We start from the raw sequence: 27,841 nt of genomic DNA on the forward strand, positions 1-27,841 counted from the left end.
TCAAATGCGGGGCTGTGATTAGTTAGGTATTTGCAATTCAGGTGAAATGTCGTCCTCAATCCCCATTCGAATTTTCACGTTAGTTCTTTTAATTGGGCTTAGTGTTGATCTTGGTGAGAAACATGTTCCTTTGAATTTGTTACTACTTTCGGAAATGAGCTAATAATATCAAATATCTATTGAAGCCAAGGCTCTACAGTGCTACAAGTGCAACTCAACGAGTACACCGGACTGTGCTATAAATCCCAGTGACCAATTGGAAACCGTGGAATGTCCTGCAGAAGATGGAGAATGTGCTATGGCTGTCTGTGAGTACTCAAACCTTTCCAAGGAAATTTAAGCAAAAAATTAACTTTTTTCCGAGTGATACTATCTGTTAAGCTTAGATCATGGGAGTATAATTAGCAGCGCATTCGTGTATAATCTGGGTCTCTCCACTCCTATTGTTTCCTTATCTATTGAATTCGCAGCGTATTATCGGATTAATCATGTCTTTTTACCTTAACCTCCAAGTGAAGACGCTCTATCAGAACTTTGATTTCCTGTCAAAAATGAATTCAACAATGTTATTTTGGGAAATAGATAGTTGGCATTGTTGGTTACACACAATCACTTCTATCTTAAAATAAAAGGAATGTACCACGTAATCAAGGTCGTCAGTATTACCTTGAATCTTAATTTGCTATGCAACGTTGCATTAAGTTTAAGTGAAATTACGTGGCTCCTTGCTAAGTGTTTTTCCTGGGAAATCTATTAATTTTCAGGTAACATGAAGCACATGGTTATCGGATTCAAAGTCGAAAACTGGTGGGAAATAACACCCGGTTTGTGGCACGCTGAGGTCTCTGAAAACGTTACCCATGAGAGCCTACCGGCTGAAATATGTTACCCTCGAAACAGAGACAGGAATGAGCCCATTCGCTTACAGGATGATGCTGTCCTCTAAGAATATGCAGGGAAGGCTATTGTCATGCGGGGGAGAGGGTGCGCGTAGCGCAGCCTGGGCTACCTTTGGCGGGAGGAGGGGAATTTAAGGGAGGCAAGTAGGTATGTCGTGGAGGAAGATGTCGAGCAGTTTAAGGCCAAGGATGGAGCTTAGTGTGAAAAAACTTCAGGGTTCAGTTTAAGGTACTTACGGAGTTTCTTGTAAAAAGCTCTCAGTTCCCATCTAATAGCGCTCTCAAGTTTTGCTGGACAAGTTTTGAAGGATTTCAGAAAGGAGCATTAATCAGCATTAAATCTGTTACTTTGCCTCTAGAATAATCGTTTCCTTCGCTACAGTAGTCTGTTCCTGTCGCGAACTAAGTGGAGGGTTGAAGATTAGAGGCACCTGTATCTCTAGTAACTATATTCTTTGTTGGAAGCATGTTTGTGAATTGTGAGATCGGAGGAAGATTTCAATTTCCTGATGTGAGTGGCTAGCTCTTCATTGGTATGGATACGCGTTTTGTCCAGAGGAGAACCCAGCGCGTCAAATCAGCCGCGTTGGAAAGCTTCCCAGTTTATCAGCTTAAAAGATTTGATTTTTTACGGAGAAACGGACATGGGAGAATTGTATCGAGAGGCTGAGGTCAAAATGAGCTGCCACTGAGGAACAGCTAGTGATACAAGCTGAGAGGTTGGACGAGATTATAATGCCGTCTAGGAAGGATGACCCCCGGGAAAGGGTTGGGACTTCCGCATTAATAATGTCCGCACTGAGGAATGGACCTCACTGGAACCAACCGAAAAGAGCTTTGTGTTGATAGCTAGCACTGGAAGTTATATGCCTCGGTTTGTGGTCGCCTCCGAGGATGAAAGCGTCAAAACTGGCTGCAATTTCCCAAAGTTCGGACAGGACGAGGAAGATGCAGTAATATGTGCCACCCCTGAGTAGATGTCTAATGACTGCTAATAGACTGTTTGAAGCAAGTAAATCTTCTAATTTGACAAGGATTACTGTGCCTCCACCCGTTTCGTTGCGGAATATAATGTACCTGGAGTCATGTAGTTTTATGTTGTAAACTTCTCCAAGCTCAAGGTCTAATTTAGGAGGGTTAAATTGAGTCTGTGTTTTCAAGGAGTTTGCAAAGACCGTGGGGTTAAGTTTATACGGCAGGAAATCTCCAGGACTTAACTTCTCATTGAAGCGATTTCTAGCCGCCTCTTGAAGTCTAGGTTTAGTATGAGTTAAGGTCTGAACGGTCTACGTTTCCTTGACCAATGCAATAGTAAAATCTCTTTTGTCACAACGCACACTACAAACTTGCCGGGATTTCGCATGGTACAAGAGTTTGAACGCGTCACGTCCGCACACTTGCAGCGATCAATTGAACCTTCAATCCTTTCAGTTCATATGTCCGCTTCGAGGATTCTGCAATCAACCACATATTGGGACGACTCCTTCACTCCTTCCTGCACAGAAAAGAGTATTTTTGATGGCGACCCAATCCTCGTCGATATTCTTGGCTGAATAATCCAGTATATCTTCTGTCCGATCAGCAAGATAGCTTTCGCACTGTTGAGTAATACCTGGATTATACATGCGGTCGCGGTCGATGTTGAACTGAGAGGGTCGCAGCTCCCCACCTCACGACAATTGGTGGACGCAACACCCAAGCGCGCCAATGTTAACGGCTGTCTTGTTGCGCACATCCAGGAGACAACTCCTAAATCTATTACTGATCGCGAAGTGGTCGATTTGATTACGCATATGTTGTCGATCAGTTAAAATCCAATTGACCTAATAGCACGCTCTGTGCTCCAACAATGTGCTACCAATGACGAGGCGGTAGAAGTTGCAGAAATTTATGAACTTCCTACCACTATGTCCGAGCAAGGTATTGTCAGAGTCCACCTTAGCATTCAGATCACCCATTAGAATCAGAATGTCACCGTTAGGAAGCCTCCTCTGAACTGCATTTAATTGCTCGTAGAAAGCATCCGTCTCCACTATATCGGAAGTCTCCGCTAGTGGAATAGCGTTGTATAATTGTGATGCTCGTTAACTTGGACTGGAATCTTGCTGTTAAAAGTCTGTCAGAAACTGGCTACCAGGTGAAGAGAGCACGCCTTGTGGTGGCCGTCAGAAACAACTCGACACGGCATTCGGGCCTGCCACCACTTGGCTTTCCAGAGTGCAAAAGTACATTGTCGTAAAAGGGAGAGGAGTACACTCCAGAGTAGCATGATCTTACTTCGTTTGGGCCCAAAATGTCCAGGTTATATCGTTGAAATTCTAGTTCGATTTGACTTATTAGAGAGACGTTTGACGACGTCCCTGCGTTTTTTACTAATATTGTTTCATGTCTACATCCTTGGCGGGTTCCATTCTCCGTAGTAACCTTCTCTTTTGATGACGATCATGCTTTTAAACGACATTTCTGTCTTGCACAGTTCAGACAAATCAAACGCCATACATAGTGGTGGAAACCAATATGTCCAGGTGCCCATCACGTACATGTTAAAGAAGTTAAGACGTGCGTAGCAAAACTATTATATATGGTTACTGATCAAAAACGTATGGCAGCCAGAGGTTGTGCCCAAATTTAGAATATTTTTAGATGGTACAACTTTTGAAGTGGTGACAGAACACGCGTCGCTCAGATGACTGATGAAACAGTACGACCTTCACAGTGAACTGATCAGTTAGACTTAGATATCGGTTCATCATAACATACAACTCGGCTCGGATTTTTATCCTGTTCCACCTTGCTCTTTCGCGAGCCCCAGCCTAGAGGCACATTTATGATAACAGGCGTCTGAGGTATAGGAGAGAAGTTATGATCTGCGACCTCCCTCTTGCCAGTTTGCGCCTGGAGATTTGGTACATCGGCGTCGCTACGGGCAAAGCAACATAACGAAGCGGTACAGGGCCAAACTAGGTTACAAGATTTTCAACATGTCGGTCATCTGTTAGGATGATTGGATATATAATGGTCTAGATTGTAGACACTTAAAGACTTGAGTGTTGTTGCTGATCTCATTTACTTTAAAGTTCTGAAAGCTTCAGTAATGTCACTAATATATAAGCCTAGTAAGATGTATCTACCTAGTGTCAAGGCCGCATTGGCTTGCGAGAACTTCAAGCCCCTTTGGTCTCACATCAGGAAAAACCGCAATCCCGCCCAGTCTTCCCCTACTTTCATCATCTTCAAGCTTCTCTACTGACTCAACGCAATTATCGTGTGACTTATTTTAAAATTATAATACCTTTTCGCGGTGTATAACTCTCCCGACTTGGTGCAGTTTGGGCTGCAGTGTCTGTAATACTCCTCCTTAACCTTTCCTTAGTCGAGTACCCCATTGGGAACCTTGACGCACAAGTTAATTTCGGTCTTGACAGCCTTCCTAATCTATTTTCGCTAAATACCAAAAATATCCCTATCTGCATAATTTTTGCAAAAACCCCGAAAATCGTCATTTTCCTAACCTGTGAAAAGACACTGTCATTATCCGAGAAATAACGTCCAATTCCCCTCCTCTCCTTCCGTTCTTTCATCTTTGATACATATGTCAGCAGCTGGTTAGCTACATCCTTGGGCTAGTTTTTATCTTAAGAGCAACTCTGCTTTGTGAAACGTCGGCAAATCGATGCCAACCTACTAGGCTTCGTCAACTTCATAGCCAAATGTCTAAACTCTGTAGACGGATTTTTGAGAGGGACTTTTGACTCTGCTAATTACAGAATAGTTTTGTCCAAACTCGCCTCTCTGTGACTCACTAGATGGCTCGCCTCCTACCTATCTTACACTCTTCCACCACGTTTCTTTTGATGCTTGCATATCTCATTGCTTTTACCTGGTGTACTGCAAGGTTCCATTCTAGGCCTGGTACTATTTCTCTTTTTCGTCAACGACCTTCCCTCTTTCGGGTTCACTGGCTTGCTTTATATAGATGACCTTAGGCTTTTCCATATGTGCTTCCTGATTTGCTGTAGTTTTATAACTTAAAAAGAGGGGTTCGTGGACCGCAAGAGAGGAAGTAAGTTGCTTCCCAAGTGATCCGTCATCAAGTGTCTGCGGACTCCGTGCATTCTCTAGAAAAAATTCACTTCTGCCCAGTTTAGCTCTAAACATACGACGGATTTAACTTCAACATAATTCGCACTCATGTCATGTTTACAGTACTTTCGGTCATGCTGCTCCCAGGGCAGAAGTGAGGCAGCGTCTGATGAATTGCCTCTGCCCTCTTGCTATTTCTAGCATCCTTTCGCGATATAAAAATACTTTCTTTCAATATTTCGCACAACATTGAAAACAATTATCCTTAAAACTGTCCTCCTCCTCTTCCTATTTTGATCTTTATTTTAATTTTTGTTCTTGTTTTTTTTTTTTAGTGGATGACATGGCTACCTACCGGGGCTGTTTGTCTGATATTGTAATTCCGGAGAACTGCAGAACTTGCCAAAATGCAACCTGCACGGACGATTTATGCAACGGCGGAATATATCCAGAGTCACGACCTAAGTGCTACAAATGCGAACGACAAGAATGTGTCAATGTCTCAGGACCTGCGGAACCTTGCTTGAACTACGACACCGATGATTTGTGTTATGTAGACGTTATCGATGAAACCGACGTCATTCGTGGATGTGTCTCAGATGATGACTATAATGCTGGAGTTTATACAGATTTCTGTCGTGGTGACGGATGCAACAATATTGCAGCTGCTAGTCCCTTCTCTTGTATATCCTGTGATTCCGATAACGATGAGAATTGCAAGCACGGAGATACATCCGCGTGGGTTTGCCGAGTGAATGTTACGGACGTTTGCACTGTTAATGTCCTTCATGGTCGCAGCGAAAGCTGTTTTACTTACCATAATGGAGAAAAGGTAGTACGTGGATGCTCCCGACTGAGTCCTGATCTAGTTATGCAGTCACAATATATTTCCGTGTGCCGTACTTCAGACTGTAATGACGACTGTATCATTACTCCTACCTGTTATGTGTGTGACTCTAATCAAGACCAGAATTGCTTGATGGATCAAGGTTCCTTAACGCCACAGGATTGCCCGCAAGAAACATTATCCTGTTATACGTGCAAGCATGAGGGTAAGTACTTTTTTATAGTTGGTACATGTAAGCTTATAGAGTGACACTCCAGGTTTCCTTTAAGGCAGGGGATCATTATTTTGCATAAGTTTTCTTGATTGGCGTAATTCGATCGCCAATTTAATCCCCAATATCTTCATAAGTTCAGCCTTTTAGAGAATTCTCCTCACACATAAAAACGGTTTCGGTCCTTCTCCTGTATGGTAAGCCCATTAAAGTAGCATCGACTTTCAGCCCCTTTTCAAAACGATTCCTTACGTCAGCAAAAATCCTTATTTCCTGAGACTCAAAGTTAAACCAATATTTTTTTTACTTTCCCCCTTAATCTTCGACATGTTACCGATAAATTTTAGACTGCACATTTTCGTAATTTTGCCTACCTCAACTTGTTTGGGGAAGAATATAATCACTTTTTACTAAATTCATATTTTTTGGAAAAGTTTAATCATATGGGGACGCACTGCAATAAAACTAAAGGCTTTTCTGAATTACATTTTTGAGGATTTCATGTTACAGGAGCTCTATACATCACGCTCGTTAACATCACCACGAGTGTCGTGTGGGAGGTGTGGCTTTTATGTGGCGAAAGTTGTCTTTCAGCAGGCGCAGCAATCCCAAATCTGTGAGACCCGATCTCTTGTCGAAGACCGGATCACTGGGGAGTCTTGGGTTCTCCCCGTATACCAACCCGACGGGTCTGGCAGAAAACTCTTCTCGGCAGGTTGTTCGTAGGCCGAGTAGGACGAGAGGCAAGACCTGAGTCCAGGACGGATTATCGCGAGCCATAATGGCGGTTTTCAGCGTCCAGTGCCAACGTTGGATTGCGGGTGGTAAGCCGTAGTTTGCTGGCGTTTGAATCCCAGGAGTTTGCCTAACTCAGAGAAAAGGGTGGACTCAAATTGCATACCCTACAGGGACACCAAAGCGAGGGATCCACTCTCGACAGAGGGCTTCGGCACAAGATTGCGCCGTAATGTCCTTCAGAGGTATTGCTTCAGGGCACCGCGTAAACCTGTCGATGATTGTGAGGCAATATGTCGAAGTGTATTGTGTGGAATCGCTTTGTGGTGCGTAGGAATGAGCCCACTTCTTTTTTTAATGCCTGGTGACCTTACACTCCTGGCATGCGTTGCATTCTCTGGCCCAGGAGTTGACGTCCTTATTCATGGAGGGCCAGAAGTATTTTTCGGTGACTAGCGGATTTGTCGCCCTTGGGGAACTCCCGAAATTTGTATTTGGGCTTGGATTTGAGGCTCTGAAGTACTGCCTCTTCCTCCTGCGCCTTAGCGATCACCGAGAAGTCGAGTGAGGTGGGGATGTTTACCTCGGAGACACGTGACAAAGCGTCAGCAAATATGTTGTCCTTCCCGGACACGTGCTGTATGTCGGACACGAACTGGCTTATAAAGCTCATGTTTCGAAGCTGACAAAGGGACACTTTAACGGGCTTTTGTTTCAAAGCGTATGTCAGAGGCTTATGGTCCGTGAACACTGTGAACGGTCTGCCTTTTAGGGAGAAAGACAAGTATTTAATGCTCAAGTACGCGGCGAGCAGTTCTCGATCGTAGGTGCTGTAGTTCCGCTGAACGGGGTTTAACTGTCTGGAGGTGAAGCTCAACGCTGCCAGACTTGGTTCACCTTTTGGTGAAGAGCAGCACATACTGTGATGTCAGAGGCATCAACAAAAACGACTAGGGGTGCGTCTTGTTGAGGGAATGCCAAGAGTGTAGCATCAGCCAGTTGTTGTCGGGATTTGTCAAACGCGTGGACAGCCTCTCTCTGTGTCTTTTGTTTTGGGACCAGATAAGTACGCGTTCAAAACGGACTGGTGTTGGGTAGCCTTGGGCAGGAAACGACGGTAGAAGCTTAGCATGCCCAAGAACATCTGCAAATTTTTCACGGTTTTCGGAAGCGGGAAGCTTCAGATTGCTTGCACCTTGTCTGGTTCGGGCTCTCTCCTGTGTCTGGAGAAACCTGCATTTATCAACGTTTAGCACTAAACCAGCCTCAAGAAGACGTTGAAAAATGCACTCGAGATGGGCTAAATGCTCAAACTAAGAAGAAGAAGCGACCAAAACATCATCCAAATACACGAAACAGAAGTCGAGGTTTCGCTGGACGGAGTGAATGAACCTTTGAAAAATTTGCGCCGCATTGCACAACCCGAAAGTTATTCGCGTGAACTCGAAAAGTCCAAAGGGTGTGCATATTGCCGTCTTTGGGATGTTTTCTGGAGCTGCAGGGATTTGGTGATACGCCTTGATTAAATCCAAGGTCGAAAAGATGCGGCAGTTTGCAAGATGATGCGCAAAGTCGTGGATGAGTGGAATGGGCGCCATTCGCCGTTTGGCTTAGGGACCATATGGAGTGGGGAAGACCAACAGCTGTCTGAAGGTCTGCAGATACCCTGTTGCATAAGTGGCTGGCCAGGTGCTCAGAGGTGGCGGCGAGGAAGATGGGGCCGCAACCCTATCGGGCAAACCAAAACCCAAGTGGCCGAGGAGAACCTCCATAGTGGTGGCACCGGGAGACGCTATAATCACTTTGATTTGCCGGCCGTGATTCAATAGGCGAATGCTCCAAAGGCCTAATCAGGGCGATCAGACCCGAGTCTGCGCGGGAACTCATCTCAAGTGGCAAATTGGTAACGAAACCTTACCAGGGGTATACTGGTACCATGGGAACCGAGAAAGCCCCTGGACTCACATACTTCGGGTGAACTCCTGTTGTATGTGAGGACAGCTCGGTTATTTGCGGTTAGCCCCCCTAGTGGGAGTTTCATGGCGGTTGTGGTTATGCTCAAGCGAGAAGTGACCTTCGGGCCTCGACGTGGTGCTGCGTATCAACACGGGTGCCGTACTCCATAGTTCGGTAGAGATTTAGGTAATTCTTGCATCCACCAGTATGAATGCTAAGCCATGCACTTGGTATAGACTGGTACCGTTGTTGCTTGTCTCAGCGGGGCTCTGATTGTGGTCGCAAAATCAATCCGCGTCTGAAGAGGACCGTGGGATTAAGTCTCACGACAGGTGCCTACGTAAAACACCATGGGCTTCACTGTGCAATAGCCAGCTTCTGGGGTGGTACAGGAACCATTGGTATTAATATGGTGCTGCACATTGTGCCTCACTGGTTTAGAGAGGCTACATTCGGTAGTAATCTGGCTGAACTTTTGAAGCAGTACCCGAACATGAGAGTCAGTAATGTCCTCCAAAAGTACGGAAAGATTGTTGTTGGGGTGAGATGAGATTCTGCCTGACGAATTAAGGTTGGTTGTGGAGTCTATAAGGGACCTGTTCAGCAAGTCCACCAGCAACCCATAGTAACACAAGAAGTCTGCGCCTAAAATGGGGAAGCTGATATCCGCTGGATTATCAATGATCATAAGACCATCCTGAGTGGCCGGAGGCGACCAGGAGGAGAGATCTATCCTACAAACCTAAAAAGTTGGCGAAATTGACCGTAAAGGTCCGCTTACAAATATTGAAGCTTCATCGAAGTGCTCTGTCGACACGTACTTGCACGCCTCTGTGCTCTGACTCGGGAATGTGGGGGTCTTTTCGAACCCTCACGCTTTGAACCCTCACGTATCACTGCACAAAATTCGCAGGTCCTTTCCGGCTCGGACCGGATCCTCTAAAATGAATACAAACACGAGGATTTGCGTACACATAGTTAAAAGTTCAATTGCCCTCTATTGTTTAGAAAGCCATTTAAATAACTAATTTGATGGAAAGCATTGTGTTGATAACAGTCAACCTCATACGCTTCACACTCGGAGTATAATATTATTAGTGAATGTAAAGAACTTAACCTTCACCAGATACAGAAAAAGGCTGGGGAGAAGTCATTCTTCTGGAATGAAATTTTAATATTTCACTCGGAAGTCAATTATTATCGTTAATTATGACATCAGCATCTTATTTGTATGGCTTAAGATGCGGGAAATTCGTCGGAAATTGATAAGTTTGAACTTTGACACTAATAGCCGGATTTTAATGGCATACATATGCACGAAACGGTCTTCTATGCCGGTGTAAAATTTGGTATTCCTAAGATGAACTTAAGGGGGCTTATCAGTCAACTTCTAAAAGTTGATAATATACTATTAGCAGATATCGAAATGGTACATATTTTGAGTATTAGATGTCATCTAAGAGCACTACCCTGATTTTTTTTCGGTATTTTGGGTTGCGTAGTTTCCGAAAATGAGTCCTATCTTACTTTATGTGTGCAAATTTTAACTCCTTCTTCACGTACTTTACAATCCACGTCAAAACTAATATCAGTTTTGGACAGTACTAACCAAGCCCTTTCATCTGATATCCCACACGACTATATCTGGTGAAAAAATTTTAAATCCCCGCTTTGCATATATGGGGAGCCCCCTTTAAACTCCACCTCAATTTATGTCACTGTGTGGGTGAGATTTTATAGCTTCCATTTGATAACCAAATTTCGTTCGGATCGCTTTGACCGGTTTGGGGAAAACTGCGTATAACAGACAGACAGACAGAGCGGAGTTGCTCCCATCTGGTGCGTCTCTTCATGCGGATGAGGAAATGCTCGGCGGATGCATAGAAATATGCACATGTACCCGTTTGGAGGTGTACGTGCATGGGCATGTTTATGCGCAGGTCGGGTAGGTGGTAACAAAATATCCACCTGCCGACAAAAATGGCTATGGGATGGATACCCAGAACAAGAAACCAACATGGAAGAACCCTAGTACCGGCGGCCTTTGGGAGTGGGCAAGCAGGCTTCCGGCCGTCGATATCCCTCGATTGCAATGCCTCGGTGGTGGATTGTTTGGCCACCGCTGTATTGAATACTACAAGTAGCCTGGAGAAAGAGCGATTTAAAAGGAGTACATTACTCACGAGAACACCTGTTCAGAAAACACCGAAAAATGCCCCACAAACTGGTCATTCATTAGCCCATAGTGGGGACATGTCGCAAGATTTAGTGTTTGATCCATTTAAGAGAAGCTCGCCAAGCCCTCAAAATCCAAAGGGCAGTAAGCTTGAAAAGAGGACTATAGAGGACGAAAACGATTCTTTCGAATCCTTGCAGGACACGAAAAGGCAAAAAGGCCTTTCCCCGGTAAAGGGGAAGACAAACAAAGTTACCAAAATCGTGGGAACACCGGCGCCGCCTCTAATCGACCCAAGGGAGGTAAAGCCCCAAAAATGAACCAAGGAGGCATGGACCAAGGTAGGCGGAAAGGAAAATGTGACACACAAAAGAAGAGTACGGCCCGAATTAATTATCATCTCCAAAAAAGGTGATATGACTTATACCGATATCCTCAGCAAGATCAAATCCGATCCTGAGCTGATGGACCTTGGAGAAAACGTCAGTCGAATCACATGCTCCCAAAAAGAAAATTTGATGCTGGAGCTGAAAAAGTCTTCGGCCAAAACGGTTAAAAATTTCTTAGCAAGGTGGAGAAGTCCTTAGGGGAAGAGGCCCAAGTACGGGCGAAAAAGAAGGAGATTGTTATACAATGTAAGGACACTACGGCGACGCTATCGAAGAGCAGTTCGGATCACTTGGTTTGCAAGATTCCACAATCAGACGACTGAGCCAGACATACAGAGACAGGCAGACGGCAACTATAAGCTTACCAGCTGAAGCAGCGTTTAAACTGCTGGCGGTTGGTAAAGTAAAAATAGGTTGGGTGGTTTGCCGACTCAGGGAGCAGATGTCCTTAAACACTGCTTTAGATGCCTTGAATTTTGCCACAAAGCGGTGAAATGCACCGGTGACTGTGACAGGTCAAAAGGTTGCAGAAACTGTGGGGGAGAAGCTCATATGTTCAAGGAATGCAAGGCTGAGCCTGAAACTACACTTTACATGGAGAAAAAGGGCATCGACTATCGGCACTTTGTAGGGAGTAGCAGATGCCCAGTGTTTAGGAGAGCCTTGAATACAGTAAAGAAATGAGGTTGATACAAATCAACCTCAACCACTGCGCTCTCGCAGACCATCTACGAGAATGGAATCGAAGCTGCCATAATCAGTGAGTCTTATTGCAATAAAAGGGGGGTGCCTTGGCTATCGATCTGACTCGCAAGGCGGCAATATGGGCATGTGGAAATCAAGCCCTTCAAGAAGTGATGGAGTTTCCAGAAGTTGGATTCGTTAGGGAAAAAATAGCTGGTATCAACAAATACAGTTGTTCCACCAAGAGCGACGATAGCTGAATTCGCAACAATGCTAGGAATGCTAGTCTCGGATGCAAGAAGTTGAAACCTCAAGATCATAGCGAGTAATTTCAATGCGTGTCGCGTGGATTAGGGCAGTCGCACTACTAACACCGGGGACCGTCTCCTGCTCGAGGCTTTCGTGGAGCTACTCTTGGTGCTTGCAAATACGTGAAATGTTTCCACCTTGCGTGGGCCAGGGTCGGGCTGAATAGTGGATCTGACATATGTGAGTGCCACATTGGCAAGGAGAATGACATGGTTTGTCAGTGAGCATTTTATTCATAACGACCACCAGGCAATTCTGCTCCAGATCGACCGAAAAGGCTCTGAAGTTCCCGCCCAACCTTAACATCCTCATACCATGATATTGGACGATGTCCCTTAAATCAATATGAGTATTGAGGTTAAGAAGGAGCAGCAAGGAAGGCAGTCCCTAAGTTGATGAGATAATTCATAATAAAACTTATATATTCGTTCATCATCATCACTCGTATGCAGTCTAGGTCTGCCTTAGTAAAGAACTCCAGACACCCCGGCTTTGCGCCGAGCTCCACTAATTTGATATCCCTGAAAGCTGTTTGGCGTCCTAACCTACGCCACCGCTCCATCTTACGGAGAGTCTATCTCGTCTTCTTTTTCTACCACAGATATTGCCCTTATAGACTTTCCGGGCTGAATCATCCTCATCCATTAGGTGACCCGCCCACCGCAACCTGTTGAGACGAATTTTATCCATCACCTGACGGTCATGGTATCGCTCAAAGATTTCATCGTTATAGAGGCTGCGGAATCGTCGATCCTCATGTAGGGTGTCCAAAATTCTTCATGTACTTCGTTTGCCTTCATTAATGTGCAGTCCAAGATCTCACACCGGGTTGTTCTTCCCATAATGTCAATCGTGAACGTAGGCCAGTAGGTAGGTGGACTTGAGGAGGATGGTTCCTCTTACACTAACATCCGCATCACTTTCTCCAGGGTCAGGTAAAAGAGGACATATGATAGGGTATCCCTTTGTCTTAGACCGTTGCAGATGTTGAATGGTGTCGGCAGTGATCCTGCTGCTTTTATCTGGCCTCGCACATTGGTCAGGGTCAGCCTAGTCAGACTTATCAATTTCAGATTTACGCTGGCTATCCTATTAGCGGCGGCCTTAATGTCGACGTTGCAACCAGCGGCCACATTTCAACAGTCTTCTATCGCTTGCTTATCTGTTACTAATTTGCATGGAGTGAAGCCTCTTTGGTATGGACCAATGATGTTCTGGGTGTATGAGGTTATCCGACCTAACAAGGAACGTGGAACAGGAACGTGATACCACTATAATAGCTGCATTGTGTGATATTTCCCTTTTTAATGCATAAGACAGATAATGCCTCGTTGCCAGTCGTCAGGCGTCGATTCTCTGTCCCATACCTTGAACATCAGTTGATGAGCCGCTTGGTGTAGTTGGTCGCCTCCATAGTTAAACAATTCGGTTGTAATTCATCGGCCCCAGGCGAGTTATGATTTTTAAGCTGATGGGTTGCAGGGACAGTTTCTTCCATGCTTGGTGGTGGCAAGACGACGCAATGGTCTTCAATTGGCGGGACCCTCAAGTCGCCGATATTCTGGTCGCTGAGCAGTTCATCCAAATATTCAACCCGTCGCCCCAGTACACCCATTCTGCCTGAAATAAAATTTCCCTTTTTGTCTGTACTTTTTGAGTTCACAAATCTGTTGGTTCTCCGAGGCCCTTTCTCCCTAATAAGTGTTATGGAGGGCTGTGGTGTGGGTGGCTTCAGTATAAACTCTCACCTAATTGTCAGAGGGCATTGTAGGTGGTGTTGTAATTCGAGCCCGGAACACTATGCCGACGGGACAGTGATCCGAGTCTATTTTGTTCCCTATATATTGTGATATTCATCAAGGCGTTGAGAGGTGGTGGCGTTCAATCAGCATATCGTGAATTTGATTGAAAGTGGTCCCATTTGGAGAGGCCCATGTCTGTTTGTGTACCGCTTTCCGTGCAAACCTGGTACTTTCAGCAAACATTTCGTGTGATACTGCTAACTTAATAATCCGCAGATCGTTATCATTGGTATCCGTATGTAGGCTTTGGGAGTCCCTGCTTGCCTGTTGAGATCTCCAAATATGATTTCGATATCATACCTGGGACAGACTTCGTGAGTCTGCTCAACTGCCTCGTAGAAGGTGTCCTTTTCCAACTCTGCAGTCTTCTCTGTATGGGCGTAAACGTGGCGCAGAGTGCATAGCCGATCGCTTATGTTTTCGAAGCCGAAGCTTTTATTTTTTGGCTGACATGGGAACCTACTCTCCTCCAAGAAACCAGTCCCTGCTCAGCGCATCTCTTACAACGCTGTTACGCCGTGTATTGGGATAGGGAATCGGCTAGCTGCGCAATAGCAGTCGGTCTGTAGAGACGGCGCATGTTCCACGAGAAAATATGCAAGTCGTTGTTCCGTTTTCGTTACTGCATTCGTCGTTTTAAAATCCATCCTGTCCGTAGATTCTTACGTGGCTTCGTAACATCGATTTCCGGATAGGGTTGTCAGCCCTACCCAACTCCCAACCTGGAGACCAGGTGGTTCAATTTGCCCCGTTTTTTGGCGCGGGGGACTCGCCTTCATCCTTCTTCGTCTGCAGCTTTTCGTTAAAGAAGAGCTTCCAGCGATCATCTCGTGGAGGTGACGATAGGATTTGGTAGTAGAGCTGCTGGTGTTGGTTCAGCAGGCGTTTCGTAGGTTTTATGCTCAATCGTGGGAACCAATCCACATTTCGCACTGAAACCAATACTACCCTTTGACCGCCAATTCTAAAAAATGCGCGATCGCACGACAATTGACACTCTCTGCCGGACTGCCTTTCTTTTTCCATATTGGAATGGTAGTGTAGTGTAGTGTAGTCAAATGGTCTTCTACCCTCCTCAATAACCCGATTGGAGAACCCATTGGTCCACAGAGTTGGACCCCAGCTTTTCGTTTTGAGAGCTCAGATGCAATGTCTTCTGGTCCTGTCTTTTCTCATTTGCTTGATGACTACTTCAGTGGTGCTGATTGGTGGAATTTCTCCAAAAATTGGCAGTGCTCATGGAAGTGGAGAATAAGCAATTTCTTCCGTTGAAATTTGCTCAAAATATAATATTTCCGCCATCTGTCCGTCGCAGCTTGTTGATCGGTAGGCAAAGTATAACCTTTGTCATTAATGCGAGAGAAGTGTTCGGTATTCAATATGCTTTGGTGTCGGCTTTTGACAGGTTGATACAGATTTCTTCAGAATATCTAATTTATCGGGAAGGCCGTTATAATGGACCGTTCTCGCTTTCTTTGTTTTCCAACTAGCATTCTCCTAAATCTGCCAACTGGCCACTGTTTTATCGAAGAGAAACTCTTGACTTATGATAGAGGTGTCCATGAACCGCTTACCAAGCTTGGTGACTTGGTGAGGCCGTTTTGTGGATCGTGTTTCTAGCTTAATTCCACGGTTCTTTGACATTCATAACGGTCGGCAATCGGGTAAGAGAAATCACTTCTTCTCTTTTTTGACAAAATGGGCAACATTTAATTCGTGAATAGCCTGAACATTCCTCATGTTGTTTCATAGGTGGCCTGATTAGCATGACATGAACCAATAGCTTTTGCTAGGAAGCTAGCTAGGATCGGTGATTTAGAGAAGGAAGTGTTCAAGCGTCAGTAAATAAGGCGAACAAAGATGAGGTAAAAGATATAGCTGGCCGAGGAAAGTTATCAAGTTTCTCACTTAGCTTGGAACAAAAATAGTTGTAGATACCCACTCACAGCTGAGCCAACTGGTATCCGATATCCAGTCACTTTTCAAATCTCTCTGCCACAAGTCGGATTCGAACCGCAATCTGCTGATACCGAGCCTAGCGCTCTAACTATTAAGACATCCAGATCCATTTAGATCGGTCTTAATTGCAGGAATAAAGTAGAAAGCGCTCCCGAAAAAAATAAAAACCTGCTACTGATACTATAGGTATCAGAGGCGGCCCAAGTGACACCTAATCATGCTGACGTATTTATGGCTAAGCAAAAGACCGCTCGTAAAAATGTAATCCTTTATGGAATCAGCAGGCGTTTAAAAAAAGAAAGCCATATTGGCAATTTCAAGAATCGATGGTAAAGATTCAGAAGGGGAAATGCAGATGCCACAAGTGCGAGTGTCAGTAAACAAAACGAAGCCAATACAAATGACAAAAGAAAGGAGCGAATTCGCTCACAGAGGATTGCTTTCTGCAGCAAGGCCAGGATGCCGCATGCGTGATACTAAAAAGGTCCAAAGTCTGCCATCCCGCAGAATAGTCATCAGAAATCCTGGAAGAGAATCTTTGAGCTAAAGGAAGAAGGAGTAAGGTCAGTATTCAGTATAAGAATCGGGATGAAATTACATCAAGTGGAGAAATCTAAACTGTTTCGTGAAGGCATGCACGAAAGGCATGGCCAAATTGAGAACTACCAAGTCAAATCGACCACCGAAGACAATACCGTATAAACCAAGAAAATCCTCAACCTTATTGTCAAAAAAACAAGGGTCTAAAATACGGACCAGGCCACCACAAGACAATGCCAAACTCAACAGGTTAGGACTGGAAATGGAACACCTAATGGAAGATAATAAAGACCCATCAGGCAGAAGGAGGAAGAGTGCAACCTTTACTGAAACATCCCCAAACAGACACCCTAACTGCATGATCAGCGATGTGCGGGATGTGTGTTTTTTTGCGCTCCGATATTCGCTGCGGCCCATTGTAAACGATACTTAATGTGGCTTTTGCAGTCTTTGTTTTTATTGCCATCCGGTTAAATGTCTTCAATTATTATTGTTGAAGGATACCGAGGTAGACACGATGACCCCAAAGGTGTTATTTAGTTTTGAGGTATGAAAAACATCGATTGAGGATGCGATACCCTGTGGGTTTCCCCTTAATATTTTAGGTTCTCGAGTGACCCCCCAGAAGAGAGCTTACTGGTGGAAAACCACTCAACGAAATTAAGTCCACAGCAGAGCTATTAGTATGAATGAAAGTGGTAGTGCAAAGAAAGGATGCTCAAGGACATCGGCAACGTTCTAGTTTAAAATATTGGAAGCTGTAAAATGATCTCGAATATAGTGATTGGTATTCCAGTACTTTACCGTCGACTTTACCAACTAAATAAGTTGTACACTGCATGTGTTTTCTCCATTGTCTATTTAATGTTCATAAAGGACTATTTGTAATTTTGGAGGTGTATAAAATCCGACACTGAATATTAGCGAAATTCCACACATTTTGTAAATAATTCACCAACTCTGCGACCAGCAACGCCTTGGACTAAATCAACCCTTTCAAATCCTTGTTTCAGACCAATCAATAACGCGTGGATGCGGAGGAAATGGGACATTTTCTGGCAACACAACGTGTCTTTCTTGCTGGGACGAAAACGGATGCAACTCGAATCTGATTCAGACATGCTATCATTGCAACTCGGGGACAGATAACAACTGTGCTACTTGGCAAAATACAAGCGCGCTCGACATCGCGGTTTGCACAGGCAAATGCGTAGTGAAAGTCAACGATCTAAGTTTCACGGTACGGGGGTGCCAAACCGGGAGCCTCAGATGCGCTCCTGGGGATTCGCTGTGTAAAGAGTGCGATGGTGATAACTGCAATGGTGGTGTGTTTCCAGAAGAACGTCAACTCTGCTACCAATGCGATTCATCAAATGAAAATTGCGATTCCGATCAGAGTAACAGTCCACCACCTGCCTGTTCCCAATATATGAGCTCAGATGGCTGCTTCCAATACCTTGATACAAAAGGACACATGGTTCGAGGCTGTACTTCTGACTCCAGCTACTATGGTTGTAAAGATTTTGGACAGGATACGTGCGAGGTGTGCAATGAAAATGCATGCAATTCTAAGAGTCTCGCGAAGGTAGAATACTTGCAGTGTCACTTTTGCAACAGCAATGTCGACCAAAGCTGTGGTTGGGCACAAACGAAAACGGAAAGCTGCATGCCTAAAACTGGAAATAGTACGTTTGCAGCATGCTTCTCTTATCAGCTTCCCAACAAGACCATCATTCGTGGTTGCATGTCAGATGAAGACGCCTGCGATCCCACTGACCTCACATGTGAACTATGCTCAAAGGATGGTTGCAACGGCCAAAATATCATCTATCAAGAGTGCATTCAGTGTAGTGGAAAAATCGGAGAGGGGATGTGTGCTCAAAATGCAGCACAACTTGAGGCGAGCCAATGCTCAGAGGCAGTACAGTATTACCAGGATCGTGGTTGCTATGCTAAACGCGTTAACGATGTCGTGATGAGAGGATGCCTCAGTGAATTGAATACTGATGCACAACTACTATGTGATCGGGATGAATACTGCAAAATATGCCGGGACCAAGGATGCAATTTTCAAAATCTTGTAAATTCGGCAAAACGGTTAACTGCACTTACTGCCCTTCCAATTATAGCCTTGATTATCTCGAACAATTTAGTCTGACATCGTTAGTTATCAAGCGACTTTTTTAGATAATTTTTAAATGTCAAATACCAGAAGATATTTTTGTTTTTGGCCAACCATTTTTAATGCAATATTTTGGGAACAATTTGTGCCCTCTCTCATTGCGAAATCTTGAAATAAAACGAAAATATTGCTCTAAAGAAGGGAATAAATAGTGCCCCAAATGCTGTAGATATCATAATTTATTAAAAATATTCGGCGAAAACCAGAAATATCTCCCAGTGTCCTACATAAAAGCTTAGTGTAGTTATTCCCAAATCGTAGTCAATAAATAGTTTTGTCCATAAAAGGCATTCATTTTCTGATGTAATTATTGAAACTAAATTAAATTTCATGTGAAATATTCCATATATATGTATATATCCGCTTTGCCACAGTTGTTAGAAAACTTCAAAGCTGTTGAAAGGAATCGTAAAAAAACCATCTGGGTTGACCAAGATTAATCACGAGACCTGAGCTATGACAAAACCTAAGAGAGTTACGAAATTGACGGTCAAGTTATACTAATACGTAAGGGCAGCTCTTCTGAAGTGTTCCGTCAACACGCGCTTGTAAGCCTCTCTCAACTCAAGACCCGAGTCCCGCGGTCGAGAGAGGTGATTCACGAGGGATCGCATTCTCAATCAATGTCTCTCCTGCTTCTCATTTTAGCAATCTGCAGACCGTGGGGTGGGTCCTCATCCGACCTTGGTATTTTTCTAGTCATATTAATTGAGGATACCCATGAAACACGCAATGGGGGCTTTGCGGGAGCTGAGGCCCTCCCTCAAATCGGAGAAATAATTACCTGAGCTCATGAATTTTAACCATGAACAAAAGAATACCTCGTACTTATATAAATATTGTAACAATTTTAAATACATACCTATAAATCCACTAAAGTTTTGTACCTGTCAGATTTTGACGTTTAGGCTTATATCAGTCAGTCTAGTAACATTTTCACTAGTGCATCGCTTTTTCTTTTGTTTTGCATAGGAATGGACCTATAAAGAAAACGCTACAGCCCTTCACAATAGGCCGTATTTTTATCTATCATGCTCTTGAACTATTAGAGGACATTGGTGATGCGAAATACCACCAAAGTTCCATGAGACCAGGTACTGTAAAGGCCGCATCCGCCATCAGTTCGGTTTGTCAATTATACCTTCACCGTCCCCATTTGACTAGCGACCGCAAAGTGGGCGGCATACGGCTGACAATTAAAAACTATCCATACCTGTCGAAGGTCGTCGCACACAGGCTGCTTAGACAATGAGCGAAAATTTCCTGTTTGTTGTGAGCATATTCATCGCTGGTAAATGCCGGCACATAAAAATATATCAAATTTGTATCTCAACTCCTTCCACATCCAGAGTTGAACTAATGATGCCGCATAGCTTACCGGTACGTGTTTCCAATTCATTGCGGATTTTTCTTGCGTAACTGACAGGTCAAACAGAACGTGGATGGTGGTTTTCATGCTGTTCCCCAGGCAGAGGTGAGGCAGTGCCTGATGAGTTTCTCTCTGCCCTGAAGGCGAAACCATCTGTAAATTATTTAGTACTAACTTCCATTTAAAGGACGGCCAGAGAGCAGTATAGGTCCCAGGGCGAAAAGTGGATTGGTACCCACGATGGAGCATAAAACCTAGGAAACGCGTGCTAAACCAACACTAAGAACTCTGCCAATAAACCATATCTCCACCTCCACGTTGTTATCCCTGGGAGTTCCTTCTTAATGAAAAACTAAAGACGGAAAGGGATAAAGGCGGGTCTCCTACGCCTAAAAACGGGACAAATTGTACAAACTGGTTCTCCAGGTTGGGGGTTGGGTAGGGCTGACAACCCTATACGGAAAACCAATGTTGCAAAGCCTCGGAAAAGATGGGATTTAAAACGACGAACCCGAGTTGGAGGTCCCGCCAACTGAAGACGATGGACAGATGCTGCCACCACCAAGCATAGAAGAAACAGTCCGTGCAATCCATCGGCCAGGAACCAATGGAATGACAGCCGAAGTGGTTAAATATGGAGGCGACCAATTACACCGACTGGTTCATCAAGTATGAGACAGCGAGTCAATGCCTGTCTCATACATAAAAAGCGTGCGGCAAGGGATGGAAAACTGTTGAAACATGGCCATCAGTTTCACCAATCTTTCCATCGAATTTAAAGCCGCCTATGACAGCATAGCCATATTAAAACTGTACACGGCCATGAGAGAATTCGGTATCTTGTCGAAATTAATAAGACTGACTAGGCTGACCCTAACCAATGTGTGAGACAGAAGGCAGAGGTCTAGTCAGAGAAAAGGCGCAGCTTTGTAGGACTATGGGCGAGATACCATGAGGACCGGCAGATTTGGATCAATCGAGCTTGGCTAGTAATTTAAAGACTTCCCTTGTGCGAAAGTGCAACGTTCCTTGGTGAGAATCGCAATTGGTTAAGACTTTTCGACTGCTGAAAATGTCTCACGTTTTCTGTCAGGTTAGGATCGGGCCTAATTCCATCTTCGAGAAACGTGTCCTAAGTAAGCCATCTACTTTCGCAGGAACTTACATTCGGCTGAATGCAACCTCAAATCAGCTACACAAAATATAATTAGGATCACTTGGGCGTCTGCCACAACTTTCTACTGTGTTTGTAGCAAGGTAAACCTGTAAACCTCGTAAAAGTTGGGTCAGCATTGGTTAGAATAATATAGGGCAGTTTTTATATGAAAAGGTAACCTCTTAATCTGCAGGTGCTAGTACAGAAAACTTTTCTTCTGTGTCTTGAATCTGCCAACTTATCCCAGAATGGATCCTCTTTGCACACAAGAGGAGGGGAGAAAGGACTAGAAGTGCAACCATCAAAGGAAACGCTACAGGATTGCCAGGGGAGGTAGGAGGCAAGCCATGTAATAAGGAATGAAGGAATGTTGGCAGCAGCGAGTTTAGACAATAGTATCTTTTGGTTAACGGAATCCAACGCCTTAGAAAAGTCCGTATAAATGGCATGGACTTCCCGCTGAGGGTTAAGGGAATTGGCCACAAAGTTGGTGAAGTCCAGAAGATTGGTAACAGTGAATCAAAGTTTTTTCTGCTCCTTTTTTCTGGGTAGTCAACCAGCCATTGACTTCTCGAGGATTTTGGAGCAGGATGAGAGGAGCGAAATAGGCTAGTTATTCTCAGCAAGAGTATGGTCACCACCTTTATGTACGGGAATAATAAGGGTTTTTTTCCACAGGCTGGGAAAATGACACTTTTCGAAGTTCTTATTGAAAATAATACAGAGAGGATGGGAAATGAACTTAGAGGTTTTAATAAGGAAGAGGTTGACAAAACCATCGGGGCAGGGTCCTACATTGGCACCATGGTTCGGAGGAAGCTGTACTCAGAAGAGAGAGAGAGGAAGAATAGGGAGAGGAGCTATGCACCGATCAGAAGTAACTGCAAAGAAAATTACTGGATAGCTGAGGAGAGGTTGCAGTGGAGTCTGAGAATTTGATGAAAGTGCGAGGAGACGGATGTGAGACCAGAAAGACTTCAAGATACCACGCGCCAAATCGATTTCAACACAGTCCAGGTAATCCTTCCTAGTCTTGAATATCAACGACTTACATGAAGATCGCAGATCGCTGAAATAGTCAAAGTCTGCACGGCTTCTGGTGGATAAAAAGTTTTCCTCGCAGCTTACTTCAGTTACTACTTCAGTTACTTACTACAGTTTTTTATAGATTTCAGTGGTGAACCATAATGGGTAGGAGTTCAGGGATTTGGGGGAGGAAGGAACGTAACTAGGAAGGAGGTCAAACAGAATGGAATAATAGGAGTGGAGGGCTTGGTCGCAGGTTAATGGTGAGAGAATGGGATCCCAGTTAATTGACGCCGGAGGTAAGTTCGAACCCTCAAAGTTGTCCTTACGAAAGTTAAGAGAGGGCTTGCGCATAGTATAGGAGTTGAGGTATGGCAGTTGTACCTCGAACTCAAGAGCAGGATAGTGAGCGTCAGGAGAAATGTAGGGAAGAGGAAGAGAATATTGAGAAAGAAATCGTTCTGGCGTATAGAAGAGGACTAGATCGAGAGTGCGATTAGATGATTTGTGGTACGGTTGAACTGAAAAACAGCACGGGTGTTCACGAAAATGAATACAGGGAGAGTCGGAGGTTAAAGCCACCACAAACAATGAAGAGAAGAGAAGGGAAAGTTACAATAAGGACTTCTGAAAGATTGTCGAAAAATTCATCGTACAGATAGAAGGGACTTAGGCAAAGGAAGTGTACACAACATCTAATAAAAGGACCGGCTTTGGATGGAAAAACACGTAAGGTGATATAATCATAGGGGATAGAAGCTAAAGCAAAAATGGATTCAGTTAGCAGGGGGACTTAACTGCGATCAAGGCACATCCACTAGCTGACTTACCTGAAGGTATGCGATCTCTGCCGCAGCGAAAGACTGAGAACTCCTCGAGGAGCTCAGAGCTTAAAATCCTTAGGCGGAGATGCAACTTGCAGCAGAGGGCCACCCGAGTGCGCAAGAGAGGAGCTGGATATGAAGACGGCTGAAGTCTGGTGCACTAAGGCAATGATAATCCATTGGAAAGATAATATATGGTCAAATTGTTCTTTCGCCGTCGTTCCGCTGCTTCTTCGGCACTAGCATAAACAGGCAGTTGTACGGAATAATACTCGGGGTGTTTGGAAAGTTTAGTTATTCATCACTATGAGCTTAGGGTATCCGATGCTGTGGTTTATTCATGGGCATCGTACATGAAAACAATGGTATCCAAAAAACTTTAACGATAGTGAACAGCAACCGATCCCCTGAAGGAGATAACATATCATTATATACCAGGTACAATTGAGTGATGATGTGATCGATAGCTTTAGTATCTCATTAAACATTTCACCCGTCTCCCCCTCGACCACTGAAATTTTTCATCCAGTAAATGCTAGACTTCAAGCATACAACTCCGAAGATTCACTTCGGACTAACTCAGTATTTTATTACTTAAAAATATATTTGGCACCACTTACTGATGACAGGCAGTTCCCCTAAACGACACTGAAATGCTCACAAATTGTTTCCTTCCTAGGACCTATTCTCCCAGCTGGCGTTCTCCTCCTATGAAATTTTCCGGTTTCCGAGGTCTAAAACAACCCTCCTCCGGCTTTCTTCCATCTTACACAACCCTCTCGTCGCTATTCCAATGCACTGATCAACAGACTCTGGACTTCTATTGTAGAACAAACCTAGAGGAACATATTTTTACTTCTAAATATACACTTCACTATTTTAATCCGGCGAAACATTCACAATACAATTTTCATCAAATGACAACTGAAACACTTTATCTTGAAGGGTAGTCATTCTCAGCTTCCTTAATAACTCGCTCGATCCTCTAAGAATGTCATCGCACTTTTCTGGAATACAATCAATGATGGCTTAGCTCTGTACGAAGCTCCTGCCCAAAATTACATCAAAAAGAGCCTTCTGTGTCCTACAACATTAGGTAGCAAGTGCTCTGCTCTGAACTATATAAATAACCCAGTAATCCTAACGCGTCCTCTCACAGCTAAAACTATACTTTGCTTTTATCTTCTAAGTCAATGGTAACTTCAATTCCCCAATGACAGTCCACACCAACTTCCGGAATTTGGGCTTCTTAAAAATGAGCTCTATTCGTCTTTTTCATGACTTTGTACCATCAGATACTTATGGTCGGAATATATATGACACCTTCCTAAAAACGATTTCTACCGCAATACTCTGCGAACTACCCCATGAAAATTATCGGAATCCAAATCGTTCTCATGCCAAATGGTGTCCTCTTGCGTTTGTTTCAACCCACTGGATATCCTCTTTCCCCATCGTTTGACACACCCACCTTAAAGGTTCTAATATAGTTAAGTCCAAATTCTTTTCCACTCTTTCGTTACTACTGTGGTGTTTTGCATTGATTGCATCCTGCATTCATTTTAACAGTAGACTTTTTAGTTTATCTAGAAGTTCATCCAAAAATTTGTTCCTGCTCTCTTAATTTGTCGTTGCACCCTCCTAATTCCCTTAACTGCCTTATGATCCCATAACGCGGTGTTAATGACGAGACGATTTATAACCTTTTTTGCTAGGCAAATCGGAAACTATAATCAACTATTACTGAACATTCCTTCCCTTCCAGATAATTCAGTAACCAGAGGATGCGTTAATGGAACATCTGTGCAAGATGTCTGCCAGTCATGCCCTAGTCCGAATGGGTGCAACTCGAAAGAAGTCCAATCTTGCTACAAATGTAACTCAGATGATGACGAGAACTGTGCAACATGGCACCATGACGAAATGCTGGAGTTTGAGATTTGTCCCGAATCCTGTCTTACCAAAGTGACTGAATATGGGAAAACCATTCGTGCCTGTAAGAGCGACAGCTTGAAATGCGAAGTTGATGACCAGTTCTGTACCCCATGCTATGGCCTCGCTTGCAACGAAGGTATATATCCAGAGGATCGACTGCAATGCTACCAATGTAATGAAACTGACGATTCATGCGACGAAGCCCAACGCGGAAAAACTTACGCATGTCCTGTTTATGACCCAGACGATAAGTGCTACCAGTTTATAAACGAAAAAGGGAAGATTGTGAGAGGATGCAAATCCGACCAGAATTATCAAGAATGTCTGAAGAAGGGACCTCAATGTCTAGTGTGCAGTGGATCGGGATGCAATAGTTATGCAAAGGAAAAGGCAAACACGTTACCATGCATGCAGTGTGATGACAGCGAAGAATGTCCTTGGGCTCAATTAACATCTAAAAGTTGTGCATCCTATATTCCGTTCTTTGCAACACCCTCGTGTTTCACCCACCTAGGCCAGAACAACTTTGTGATTAGAGGTTGCACAGGAGATCCTGACGAATGCGATCCGACTTCAGATAAAAACTGTGATGTTTGTACTTATCCAAGTTGCAACAAAGGAAATGCGATTTACCAGAATTGCGTGCAGTGCACTGCGGAAATTGGGGGTGGTCCTTGTGCGGAATCCGCTCAGGGTATTGACACCACTCGCTGCGCAAATGATATCCAATTTTATGACAAACGTGGCTGCTATGTTATGCGTGATGGAAAAACAATTAAAAGAGGATGTGTCAACGCTTTGGATGAAGTTTCATTGAATAAATGCAAGAAAAGCGATGAGCCTTGTGAAATTTGCTTGACACAAGGATGTAACTATCAAGAAGTCCCAAGTTCTGCCAAACGTTTTTTGATTAGCCTGCCTGTTTTAGTAGGTGTGATAGTGAAATATTTAATTTAAGGTTCTTAGTAAATCAACAGCTTTATTTTGACTCATATTGTTTTAAAAAATAAACGAATAAAATTTAAATTGGAATGTTTCTTCTTTCTGTCGGATTGTGAAACATATACATATTTATTATATTGAACAAATTGTTTAATCTACTCCTTTTATGAGGATCTTCACTGATTGAAGTATACTTTTTTATTTTATTAAATAAATAAATGAAGAAAGAGAGACTAACGGTTTCGTCCAGGGCAAAGGCTACTCATCTGGAGCTGCCTCACCTCTGTCCTGGGAGCGTGACCGAAAGTGGCAATAGGTGGAAAACTCTCCTTTATATATTCCCAAAAATAGTATATGCAAGTTTAAACCCATAGCCCATAGTTTGAGCCGAACCTAGGCCTAAAGCTAGATTATTGTTTGAACTAACGGTTTTGGTCATCCGGTTCCGAGGGTAGAGGTGAGGCAGCGTCTGATGAGTTCCCTTTGTCTTGGACCAAACCGTTAGTTCCTCTTTTTGAATGCTGGAATGCTGTGCCCAAACGAGGACAGTAAAACAATAAAATAAATGAAGTTTTTGTCTGAGCAACCATTGTCCGCAGTATGTACGTTCAACAGTTCAATCTTAAAGTTGTCTATCCATCCCCGAATTATTATGTGCTTAATGTATGCCCTTTATGGATGTCCTTGATGGCATCCGTTCGAGAATTAACTGAATGGAACAGAAGTGCCTTGCATACGGAAAACTAGTGGTGACGCAGTCCTCGTTAAATTAAGTTCGAGGGCAGCTGACAAGGGTAAGTTCTGTGAAGCAGTCAAGGGGAAACTGAGAAATAAGGCTCACTTGGCATGGATATGACAGGAAGGAACTGCATCGTAAATACGAGCAGATAAGTTATAGAGCAAACCAGCTTGAAAAGGCGAGATACATTCTCTGTAGGGATCGTGGCGTGTCTGGAAAAAGTGCCACAAATACTGTAGACTTAGTGCGGTGTCCGGTTTTCAGACGGAACTGGAATGGACTAGGACCCGGCTTTCATGACCTATATCCTACAAACCAACATGGACCGAAGTACAACCACTCGTGAATTGCCAGCGCAGTTGAATATGGAGGAAAAAGCCGATCTAGTGCTAATCAGCGAACGCCGCCGGTACAAGGGTCCAAATTCATGCATTTCACCTTATCAAGTACTGTTTCCAATTAGTTTCGGAATGGCACTCGTTTGTGGGTTTTGGCTCAAAGCATAAGGAGTAGTTTTACCTGGATTTAGTGCTTTTTATCTATGTAACACCCAGACTAAAAGGCCAACCGAAACAGGTGGTGATTGAAAAGCCTCTCGACTACATCCGGACCAAGCTTTTGACCAAGGAAAATGACGAATATCACCCAAACGGGCCGACTACGACAGCGAAAGAAGCATTTCCTACGTAACCTTGTCGTGGAAATCACTGGTGTTATCGGGGAACGGGTGGCGAGTTCTGGAAGATTTCTCGACCATTAATATATCGCGTTTGAAGTGTTCGATTTAATCTCCCTGCGAGCATCAAACCAGCGCTCTCTCTGTGTGTTACTAAGTTACTAAGATGAAGCATGAGGGATTTGTCAAATCTTTTAGAGCAGATAGAGCTGCACTGAAGCATAATTGGAACGGTGGAGACGCTGCAGCTGACACCGTCGCAAATTTAGTTATGAACCCGCCGTCTGCATAGCATTCGCTCTGTATGCTTGACATAGTGGGTCAAAAAGCTTATCAAGAGTAGACTGGCCGAGGCGACACGTGCAATCGGGATTTATCAAAAATGTGGCTCGGTTTTCATCG

General features: G+C 43.9%; 1 protein-coding gene across 1 annotated transcript; it reads left to right on the forward strand.

Moving 5' to 3' along the window:
• On the forward strand, positions 1 to 26,096 carry LOC119647056 (proprotein convertase subtilisin/kexin type 5-like). Its single transcript, XM_038047815.1, has 5 exons — positions 1 to 113; positions 186 to 308; positions 5,318 to 6,034; positions 17,604 to 18,746; positions 24,913 to 26,096. The coding sequence occupies exons 1-5, from the start codon at positions 47 to 49 to the stop codon at positions 26,037 to 26,039; spliced, it is 3,177 nt and encodes a 1,058-aa protein (XP_037903743.1). The 5' UTR covers positions 1 to 46; the 3' UTR covers positions 26,040 to 26,096.
• Positions 26,097 to 27,841: the final 1,745 nt, after the last annotated feature.

The sequence above is a fragment of the Hermetia illucens genome, chromosome 1 (assembly GCF_905115235.1).
Source record: "Hermetia illucens chromosome 1, iHerIll2.2.curated.20191125, whole genome shotgun sequence".
NCBI classification, from domain to species: Eukaryota; Metazoa; Arthropoda; class Insecta; order Diptera; family Stratiomyidae; genus Hermetia; species Hermetia illucens.